Below are 11,684 nucleotides of genomic sequence, written 5' to 3'. Positions count from 1 at the left end.
TTCTGACTGCAATATACAAAGTGTTATGGGACGGCAAATTGAAAAAAATAAACGCTTGCATGATTTGAAATGCTACAATTTGATTAATGCAGTCAGATTATTCTAAATATAACTGGGTAAAAGGCATCTTGAGAAACTAGTCTCTTATTTTTTTCTGCTTATCTGGACAGAATGTGCATTTTGTATGATGTAAAACCACATTCCTTTAGACTATGGCTAAAAACAACCTTGCAGACAAATAAAAGAGCAGAGTAAGATGCAAAGACATGTTGCAGTGTTTAAGTACTACCTGTGTTGCTACAGACCAATTATAAGATTCCCTTTTCCTCACTGGAAGTCACAAAAACACACCCTTAATCACACTGGGTTTTTTTTTTTTTAGCTCACTGTAGTTTGGCAGATCACATAGAGAAGAAATAACCATAAGTCACTGTCACAAACTGATAATGTTCATTGACAAAAACATTTGAATTATTTTAATTAATGGTCACTACAGAGTAAAATAACTTAAGACTCAACTTTTTAAAATTTTTTTTTACTCATTTCCTTCTTACTGCTCCTTCTCGTGGAGAGAGGCACGTACACGCTGGCGCACATAAAAAGCGGTTAGAGCACTGCAGCAGGCAGTGAAGATGAAGAGCGCCACGGCGTCGTGTGCAAGGTCGCCGTGAAGGCGCTCGTAGAAGGGACGGCGCTCTGTGAAGTCTGTTCGCAACGCTTCGACCTGCATCAGGGTGCACACCACCACGAACACGTGAAAGAGCTGGTGGCCCTGCCCGATGAAGTCACACTTCCCAGGGAACCAACTCTCTGGGTGAGGGCAGCAGAAGAAATAGGCGCCGATTAGGAAAAAGAGCACGTGGTAGAAATGATAGGTCACGACAGGGTCGGAGCAGCCCTCCTGGTAGCAGCTGTAGATGCGGTGAACCACAGGGCTTATGTCTAAACAGTAAGCCAAGGCCGAGGGCACCACTTGGAAGAGCTTGTTTACAATCTTGGGCAGCTCAGGACTCGCGTATTTGCCATAGCAGCAGCCAAAGCAAGTAAGCCAGGCCAGGAATGCTGCAGCGGGTAAAAAGAGCCCTTGCACTCTAGTGTGCCACCCTTTCTCTATGGCATAGTAGTAGTGCGCCAGGGCACTGCCGTACTGGTAGACGGCGACCCCCACGTAGTCGAGGAAGTAGAAGGTGTAGTAGGAGAGCTCAGACTTGGCAGAGAGGAGATGAGCGAGAGCGCTGAAGGAGAGGTAGGTGAAGGCTGCCAGGAGAACAATGAAAAGGGGCTGAGCGTGAGGATCTCGCAAAAAATCTACCGTCTCTGAGATCTCCTGCCACTTCACCAAAATGATGAAGGCGGCCAGCAAATGGGTCCACACATTGAGGGTCTCATTGTGCCTTTGGAAGAGGGTGAGGAAGTAGTAGCGCCAGCTTTGGTCCGGCTGTCTGTAGCCGGTGAGGATGTGACGCTCGCGGAACACCCAGGGAACATCGGACACCTTCACAGTGCAAGGCAGCGTGGGGAAGGCCGACTCCAGCAGCTGGGGGATCTGACGCAGCTGCTGCGCGTTGATAAACAGGCGACCAATCTGCTCCATCACCACCGTTGCCATGGCAAACTGGAGGCCAGAGAAGAGGGTGGGAAGAATGAAACCAACAGTCAGTCAATATCTGTCTGGTCTGTTTGTGTGTATAAATGAACATATGGATTATTGACAGAATAGATTGTACTGCATGTGTGTATGTGTGTGCCTGCAGTAACACCACCACTATCACAAAGCAAAGGAGTAGCGCATTAATTCAACTTCACTTAATCTTTGATGCTGTACCAGTGTTTCAACAAAACAAGCAATCTGATGGTTTCACCTGGGGCTCCAGGGGTCAGAGGGTCAAATGAGAAACAAAATAACAGATGGGATGCTTGATCAATGAGATTTTCATCAACATTTTTTTCTTAAAATTGAATTAAGTGTTTCTTTTTTTGGTTTTGATTTCCCCCCCGCCCTCCATTCAAGGGTAGAGGAACAAGCTCAAATATATCTTCACATTTTTAAAGTTGTTATGGCTAACATATTACCAAACCAGTAGACACAGATGAATATTAACATGCATCGGGAGCCAGCTGACAAAATTGAACTCCAATAGTCACTCCTCTTTTAATTCCATTTTGGTCTACACCAGCCAGTAAAAAGGTGTCTGGTATCTCTTTAGCTGCTAAATGCTCCAGTTATGTTTGCCGAATAGTTTGTCTGCCAATTTGGTGCTGCATGTGTAGTGTACAGCGGGTTTATTGCTAAAAATATCTGCCTGCTGCAACTGGACTCGGGGTTGAAGAGAGTTGAATTATGGGCCAGAAAACCAAAACAATAAGAGAGCAGACTAAAATAGACTAAAAGGCTCAATAGAGTTATTGCAGTTGTTGAGATCTAATTCTGAGTGTCTGAGACTGACAGCGACTCCATTCATGTTACACATTGGTCATTTGATTTACCGTTAATAATAAAAATATTGATTATAGCAGCTTTAAGTGTTTTCATCTGTTGTTTAGGTAATTAATCCCACATCGTGAATTCCTCTCAAATTGTTGGATTGTTTGTTTGGCTGACCATCTGATTGGTGTCTCCGAGTGTGTTCCCAAGCCTTTAATCTGCTCTGCAACATGATGCATCACACTGAAGGACTGTTGCTCAGCTCGGGTGCAATAAAGCTCTGCCCTTTGCCATCCTGACAGTCATAAATCCTAGAGAGACCGTCTTTCTCTGCTCTCAGTATCAGGGATTGCAAATGAGGAAGTATTTCCTGAAAAGCGTAGATCTCTACACCGAATCAGTGTTTCCTGCAGCGTCTACGTTTAAGAGGTGTTATGATGAAAATAGTGTTTAATACTTACAGTTCCTTGGATACTTTTGCCCTTTAACAGCTGGACATGTACAAAGCTAAACTGTGCTGCCTTTCTGTCGTTTTGGGCTATAATTAATATGAGCACCATTTACATATTCTGGTTCCAAGGTTAAAAACAGTGAAATCACAGATCTGATCACTCCAGAGCTTTCTGGTTTCGTGTGCTTTACTTCCCATGGATGTGGGGAAGGCAGAGAGCAGAGACAGCGGCTTCTCAGAGACCAGGCTGTGTGGGATGAACACAGGCCGAGGTTCAGGAGGAAAAGGCGTGGAGTGATGAATGGGAGGAGATTATGTAACATAACCCCATCCGACGTCCACACCCTCGGTTTCCAGCAAGGGTAGCAATCCTTTAAAATATGTATGAATAAAGAAAAATGCTCGACTATAACCAGGAGGGGGGTTATTTCTGAGTGCATGGTTTTTAACACGGGCCTATGTGGGCCTGTTGCAGTGAATTCCCACCAGCAAATTTGCACCTGATCGACATGCTTGTTTAAATTTGAGCTCCCATGTCCAAAATCAATTTGCATTCACCCTTCCTCCGCGCCTCGAGGATTGCATCAATTTCCCATGTGGTTATGAATTAAAACACCGATGCACATTCATGGAAAATGACAGGGTTTTGCGCTCGAGGCGCATCTGAGCGTATTTCACGCCACTGTAACGTTTTACCGAAAAAAAAAAAAAATAACATGGGATTTTTGGAGATTAAATCAACAACACTGACAGAAAAGACATACCTGTAGATGGTAGACTCAATCCAGACTCCTGAGTTTAACAGCCGACGAATGGTTTGGAGCCGTGCAGAATATAGATAACATTGTTTGAAGGGGTGAGCGGAGGAAGGATGACCGTGACTACAGCAGCGACTGGCGGCTCTCACGGCGCAGCTGCCGGGAGGATGCAGGCCAGTCTGACGAGCGGCTCCGTTAGCCAATCAGAAGGCGCGCTGCTGCCCTTCGCTGCTGCCGCGCACATGGTTGTGGCCAATGAGAGCAGCCGTGTGGCCGATCGGCCCGCCCAGCCTGCATGGACATTCTTCCGCTGTCATATGGTCGTCTGGCTCTGCTCTGAGGCGTTTTTATCATACGACAGCATGGCTGGATACCACTGGACCTCTTATCTATCAAACAGACTTTCCTCCATCCTCCATCAATAGTTTAAATGTCATTCCCCTCAGATTTCATACTTACATAAAAGTACCAATATCAAACTGTAAAAGTACCATCTGTGGAAGAAGTAGCCTACTCAGATTTTTTTTTACTTTGTGTAAAAGTATTTACATTAGAATATACTTACTACTACTTACTTACTACTATACAATCTCAGACTAATACAAGTAATATTATTGGATTCTGATTAATGATGCATTAATGTGTAAGCATCTATACTGTTGCAGCTGGTAAAGGTGGAGCTGATTTCTACTACTTTATATACTGCCCGGTAGCTAAGTCCATAATAATGCATCATAATGGATTTGTTGATTCATGTTTCTTTTCTTTTCTGTATGCTATGTAACTAATAACCTAACTTGGTGGAGTAAAAAGTACAAAATCGCCTTTCAAAATGAAGTGGAGTGGAAGCATAAAGTAATGCAAGATGAGTACACGTATCTCCATTACAAGTTAAAGTAAAAAAAAGTTACTTAAGGCCCCATTTTAATTGGCTCGTTTTGTCTGAGCCTCAAAATAATGGATCACATAATGATAATCACAAAATGAAAAAGGTTACCTTGCACATGCTATTCATCTCAACATACATCATTTTGCCCTAAAAACTGGACTAACTGGGTTTTAAAGCCTGTCATCCGTAGCCGTAAGACGGCGACTTAACTGACCCAAACAGTTTTAGTTTGTTCATGCTTGTTATTGTAACAAAACTAGAATTTGAAACATGATGTCATGTGCGTTTTTAAATTGGACAACATTTCATTGTCATACATTGGCTTCCAAATGACCGTGCTAACCTCACAGTGTCTCATTTGGTTATCAAGACCAGCAATTTTCCAGCTCAGCTTGTGTGCTCAGATTAGTTTTATAGTCTGTGCCTTTCCCTTGTTGAGCTTTCAATTACAATGTTTCCTTTGTTAGACTCAATGTTTCTGAAAGATCTGCATTGTTTCCTGAGACAGACCATCCTATAGTGTATATTCTCAGCAGAGACGGATTCAGGGCCTCTCTAAGACAACACTGAACATGTCTTGGCCTCCTGGTCCTGGGTGTTTTTCCACTCTGGGCCAATTTTGAAGAACGTGAGCAAAAAGAGTCAACAGAAGCTCAATTTATGGAATACAGCGGATAAAATGGATGCTCACAATGATCGGAAACCCATGATGCTGAGCAAGAGACCAAAAATCCAGCACAGGCTAAGAAAGCGGTCTTGGAGCTGATCCAGGCTTTGTCCCCTGTGTTGCCAGTCGAGGAACACTGCACTGTGGGACACGCAGCTTTCTGGGCTGATAAATCTCCCAACACATGACAAAGATGGGATTGTGCAGCAGACACAAACAACTATGTGGACATTTCTATGTCACACTTTTGTTACTGTGAGCACACAGTATTAAATGTTGAAAAACGATATATAGATGAATAGAATGGATCATGATATGAAATTATATGTATGATGAGTCTGTTTTAGGTACAATTTCTCGAAAAAGCAATGTTTTTATTGTCATTATATGTTAGAATTAAGCCCAGTAAGATTTTTTTCTTTGTATTTCTTTTTGATGTAAAAAGGGTTGATCCATGAGTGCAGCCATGTGTGACATATTATCCTCCAGATTTTATAATGCACTTCATGAGTGGGGTTCAATTATCACTATTTTTCAAATGATGCAACAAAAAAAAAAATCAACTACCTCTGGAGTTAAAGCACTTCAAACTCTAATTAGATCTTAATGACATAAATTATTCTACTGCATTGATTTTAATTTGATTTCATACAGAAACAACAATGCCATGTGATTGTCGACTCAAATGTAATGGCGAACAAAAGATGTAAAAACCCTGATATCCAATTTAGTGCAGATTAGTGCAGCTGGCTGTAAAAGAGCTGAAGGACTCTTGACTTTGTGCTGCTGTGTTGTCTGGCCATTTAAGACTCTCCAAAGCCATGTTCACTACAAGAATATGTGACAATGTAATTACTAACAACTTGTAACAGTCAGTGCTGGTCTCATTTAGCTGCTAATGCATGTTAATATCCCTACTTACAAGTGAGAGATCCACAGCACAGCAATTTCATGTACTTCTCTGAAGCGTCTATCCCAAACTTGACAGCAGTGGAGTCAGGCAGCACTGTTCATCCAAAAGATCTCTGCAAAAAATATGCTTTTTGTCCTATTCAGAGGCTACTTGTACTGTGAATTCATATAATGGAAACAGTTGTTATTCACATAGTGAGAAATTCACATATTTGGTGTTTCTATGTATCGAGTGTGGCCACATCCGTACAAATACACACCAGGAATTCGCTCACAAATCAAATTTAAATTTGATCCCTGCTTCCTAATTGATGCATTAGATCCCTTAAACCACTGGTTGCCATCCATGACTCCTTAAACTAAAGTAAGATTAATCTTAGGAGCCCGTGGGAATCATTGCTTTTAACATTTACTAAAAGATGATCTGCCACAAGGTGTCAGGAGTGTCCCTACTACATTACATACATGACTCCTCTGCATCTATCCTTTAATTCCAGTTACGTCAGTCATCACATGGTGCAGGAATGACATCATGTATAACATTCCTAAGGCACAAATATGTTCAACACACATGACAGAAAAATATTAAATTGTGGATATAGACTTTATTGGCAAAACCTTGGTTACAAAATCACAATACTATCAACAATTCAGAACGCAATGATGCATTTCAACAGTATGAAGTATAACGACCAAATTGTTACAGTGGAATGCCTCTTAATGCAAAAATATAGTTAATACAACAAAAACTACAGTGTAATCAGCTGCCAGAAAGAAAACTACAAGTGAAGAAAAAGTCTGACTATATCCAAGCACCCAATATAACATTGAATAAACAACTTCCATTCAACAGCATAATCAGAACCAGCACAACAAACAATGCCATAGAAATGTCAGTTAAAAAACAGTAAAGCTTATCTTTGGAGATGTAAAGACGGTTTTCCGCATCATAAACAAATTAATTCTCCCTTTCTTTCATTGTCTCCTTGTTCTTCCTCACTTCCTCAAGCTTCTTCTCCTGTTAAGTGTTCAAAAAACAGGAGAATCACACTGCAGTTTCCATTATTTCAGCACTAAACATGAAGACAGGTTGATATGCCATCGGGAGCTTACCTTCTCCTTGAACTTCTCATTGAGAGCTGCCATCCGTGCAGAGCAGTTCTCTTTGTTTGCCTCCATCCTCTGATTGAGTTTCTCTTGTGCCATCTTGCTAAATTTGCCGTTTTCCTCGATGACCTTCTGGATGACCTCCTTCTCGTGCTCTCGTTTCTCAGCAAAGTGTTTCTGCACTTCGGCCCCTTGGCTCTGACAAGATGACAAGAGAGGGCTTTGCAATAAGTTAACAAAACCTCAATCACAGACTCATGCGCCGGGCTTTACAGCTCACTTAGTTTTTTATTTTTTTTATTTCAGATAATACCTTGCGTCTCTCTTCGGCAGCTTCCAGTTTCCTCTTAATCTCATCGAGTGATGTTTCTTTTTTCTTCAGAGGGGACAGTGGAAATTCAAACTTGGCGTCAGGGGTTGAGGGGCTCAGGATGACCTCAAATGCTTGACCTGAAGCACGCTTGCTCAGCTCCTTCACTTGGATGTCTGTAAAACAGGACATTTATTAATGTCACTGGAACAGATGATGGTCAGTCTTTGGTGGATGTGTGATGAAGTCAGGTCAGAGGTAAAGGTCACAACATTACAATATTCTAACTCAATACCAAAGTCTGCCTTTTTTACTTGATGATTAACAATTAACTGTTGTCAATCATCAGCATATCAGCACCACTGATACAATACCTCCATTGACATTGTCATTGTGTGACTGAGGATGGTTAAAAGAAGTGGAGTCGGCCTCCTGCTACCTCTCTATGGGTCACTGAAAGGTAATAATCCCTGCTGTGTGGCAGCTTTTTGCATTACCAATGAAGAGGAAATAAAAACAATATGTGACAAAACCAAGACTGTTTTTATGTTTTGCAGGAGTGCTGTTTTACAGATCACTTTTGCAATTTGCAACTACACCAGGGGGCTCCAGTTCCTGTAGATTTGTGTTTGAGTCTTGCCTATTGTGTCAGAAGGACATAAAATCTTGGCTTTGCATTTCTTTTCTGGTGAGAAGCTTTCCTTTCCCACATTTTTTGTCTGTGTTTTAGTCTACAACCTTACCTTACTTGGAACTTAAAAGGCATTTAATGGCTTGAAAGGTTTGTAATTGAACTATTTTACATGTACTGTTGCATACCAAGACTACTCATTCATGGAGCACTTTACATAATTTACACCTACCTCCACAAGTCGCCATTTTAGCAGATATTTCGTCTTTTTGACACAACTGGAAAAGAAACACAAAAGAAAATATCATTATCGAGCAGTATGTGTCTAACTGTACAAAGATATGCTTTGATGAGCTTTAATTTCGCTTTGGTCAACTGTCCACATATGAAAGAATGCAGTGCTGGAGCAGACAGCTCATGTTTTGATAGATCATGGGTCAGGCATGCGCGCATGCCTTTTAAAAAGCAGTGAGCTTTTCAAAACTCCCCACCTGCTTTGGACTGTAGCATCAAAACACATTGTTTTGGTTCCTCCAGCAACTAAATAAATGTTTATGTTGATTAATTTGATGACTGGTGGAAGATATAACTTACTGTTATAATCTTACATAATATGTTCAGTTACCCATCACGTGTCGTGTCATGTCAAGACAAGACAAGCAAAACTGGTTCTCCATCTCACAGATGCCTCTGCTATTAACACAGTGGAGCTGTTTATAAATGATGGGAGTTAATCTCCAGTGGTGTAAAAGCAGTGATCGTGGGTTCCCACTGCTGCAGACTGCAAAATGTGTCTATACAAAAATGGCGGCGAAGGGGCAACAGAAAATATTATTCAAGACCCCAGTAAACATGCGCACACTTGAAATGCTGATGCAGAAACAGTTACTTAAAACGATAATGATGGTGTAGAGCAAAATTAAGTTACTGACTGGACCACTAAAGTTAGCTTGGTTAAACTTACTATGGCGCTCTTACATGATGATGATGATGATGATTACATAACATCGACCAAAAAAAAAAAAAAAAAAACCAACAGTCAGCCAAACTTAATGTGGCGTTGTATTAATCCCCTGGTTTACAGGATATGCTAAAATGCTTTTAAATGTTAGGATAATGCGTATGATACAGCTTTTGAATTAATTTCTAAAATGTTGTTGTTATTGTGAGGTTCACTGAACAGCGGCCACAACAATAAAGTTCGTTAACTTCAACAGTTCACTTCAGTGTTGCTGCGTAAAGCTGCAAAAAGTGTCCAAATCGAGCTTTAACCCTAATGACCCTTAGCTTGCATCTGCCTGAGAGCCTGTTTAAACATTTGCATAAAAGCCATTGTTCTCACCGTCAAGTGCTTCAGCCTGAAGAGCTCAGCCCGCTCCTTGTCCTCAGTCTCTGCTCAGACCGCCAACATCTGCACCTTCGCGCAAAAACCTGCCGTCTGTGAACGTCACCGGAGCTCTTTGACTTCATTGGTCCAAACCCACCAATCACAGAGGGGGTTGAGACTGTACGCGCCAGGATCTGCAGGCCAGAATAACAGACACAAAGCCTGGTGCAACATGGGTACGAGGATATGAGAGCAAAACAGGTCTTACTTGTCAGCTGAAGTTAAAGTTTATATGCAACTCAGTGCATATTACAGTGGAAGGAACCCAGCTGGTATTAGTTAAACATGCACAGTAAAGTGGGGCTTTATTATATACCTGGACTTTTACAGTTTTTTTTTTGTTTTTTTTTACAATTTGTAACACTACATTTCTCAATGTTGAGTTCATTCAATTTCAAAACTTCACACAGAGCAGCAGAAGCCAATTGACTGTGGATATTTTGCTGCTTTGACACAAAATGCATTCAACGGTTGCACATCTTTCAAAATGAACTGCTCTCTCACAGAAACTCAGCCACCACCAAATCCATTTACAGACCATACTATGAGTATTAATGTTATCATACTATTACTGTTAAATTGATGAAGGTGGCAAAACACAGCAGCAACCTCAAAGTATTGTCATTTCACAAACCAAGGAAATGGTATGCTGCATAATAATTTTACATTTGCGGTCGACAGAGGTCTAATTCCCTGTTAGTCAAGAAAAATCAAGGTGAAAAATGTAAAGTATGAGCTGGTTTTGAGCTGTTAAAGAGGGCCTCATGATGTGTGTCATGATGTGTGATGTTTCAGTAAAGCACTCTTTATCGCCATGTTCTTTTTTCCTTTCCATCCCGCTCATGTCTTACCAAAAGAAAAGAAAACTGCAATAGCATAAAATAAAATGGTTCAAATAAAGTGGTTCATTATGAAATAACAGGTTATGGTCCATTTGAATGTTTTCCCCAACAGTGACAGTGTTCCAACATTGTTCCAACCCCTGCAAATGATACCTGGATATAAATGGAGACTTTTATCATTGCCCAAAAGGAGGCTATATTAAAGTTCATGAGTCATTAAACTGGCAATGGAATCATTTATGAAATGTACCTATCTGCAAACAAAGTCTTTGCTCCCCTTGTGGCCATAACACTGTCTATTATATGAGGTGGGTTAAAGCTATAACACAGTAGACTCATCGGTTGATTCGGTTATTCCAGAGCAGGTGTAAAAGAGTTATTTTTTACCAGTATTTGCATTTCAACTTCCCATTATCCAACAGAAAAGCCTTCAAAAAGCTAAATCAAGTATCATTTTTCCTTCTAACAGCTCTTGCTAAAGGTGGAAGCTACAAGAATGTCCTTGGAGTGAGTGATGAAAGAGTAGTGATGGATGAGAGTGAAGTTGTAATCCTGGCAGCTGCGTCCCACAGACAATAAAACAGAAAAAAATCAGACATCAGCTGCCAACTGTTGCCGGCCAAGTGAGCCGGCCAGTGTGAGAACAAAAAGGTGATTATAGGAGACTCACAGGCGTGTGTGGCTAAAACACCCAATGGATGACAGAGGTTGTCTGACCTTCACCTTTAAAAAGTACTCCAACACAGGTACATGCTCACACTGGAAAAAGAAAATGAAAAGAGATTCCTGGGGGGAAAGTAGGTCCCTGAAGCCAATCTGTCAAGATTGATAGATTGATAAAATAACTATTTTTATTTTTGTAATTCTTCATTGTACTGCAGTCCACTGTGCATCTATACGCTCATCAGCTTCTGTCTGCTCAATAACTCAATTAATGGGTGTTGATAAAGAGAGTGCAGCACTGCAGGTTCAGTAATTAATTTGCATCATAGTTATTGGCACTTAAACCATAGTGAGCTAACATGTTACATTTTTCTCTCACCCAAGCTTTAGAAACGTCTATTCAGACCAAGTGTGATGAGCTGATGTACGCATGTAGATTAATTGGTTACATATACATCAGATTAATTACTCTTCCTTTTCTCTGCTGTTTTCTCTGCAATATACACAAAGACTAATATTAAAACTTAAAGTTACATACAAGTTACATTATAACAGGCTAATTTTGGTACATGGTCTTTCCTCACTACCAGAAGGTGCTTACTTATATTTGAGGTGAGATGCGGTTATAAAATTAATTGTACT

The 11,684-nt window shown here is 40.8% G+C and overlaps 2 protein-coding genes across 2 annotated transcripts; both read right to left on the bottom strand.

Annotated features, from left to right (window-relative positions):
- Positions 1-550: 550 nt before the first annotated feature.
- On the bottom strand, positions 551-3,727 carry paqr7b (progestin and adipoQ receptor family member VII, b). Its single transcript, XM_070835804.1, has 2 exons — positions 3,641-3,727; positions 551-1,615 (listed from the first exon to the last, which is right to left on the bottom strand). The coding sequence occupies exon 2, from the start codon at positions 1,607-1,609 to the stop codon at positions 551-553; it is 1,059 nt and encodes a 352-aa protein (XP_070691905.1). The 5' UTR covers positions 1,610-1,615; positions 3,641-3,727.
- A 2,983-nt stretch (positions 3,728-6,710) lies between these two features.
- Positions 6,711-9,582, bottom strand: stmn1b (stathmin 1b). The gene is made up of 5 exons (XM_070835133.1): positions 9,493-9,582; positions 8,383-8,428; positions 7,523-7,695; positions 7,216-7,407; positions 6,711-7,120 (listed from the first exon to the last, which is right to left on the bottom strand). Exons 2-5 carry the CDS (start codon positions 8,396-8,398, stop codon positions 7,061-7,063), a joined length of 441 nt encoding a protein of 146 aa, XP_070691234.1. The 5' UTR covers positions 8,399-8,428; positions 9,493-9,582; the 3' UTR covers positions 6,711-7,060.
- Between the last annotated feature and the right edge of the window lie 2,102 nt (positions 9,583-11,684).

This window comes from Pempheris klunzingeri, chromosome 8 (genome assembly GCF_042242105.1).
Source record: "Pempheris klunzingeri isolate RE-2024b chromosome 8, fPemKlu1.hap1, whole genome shotgun sequence".
NCBI lineage: Eukaryota > Metazoa > Chordata > Actinopteri > Acropomatiformes > Pempheridae > Pempheris > Pempheris klunzingeri.
This window is presented reverse-complemented; position numbering and strand designations above follow the sequence as displayed.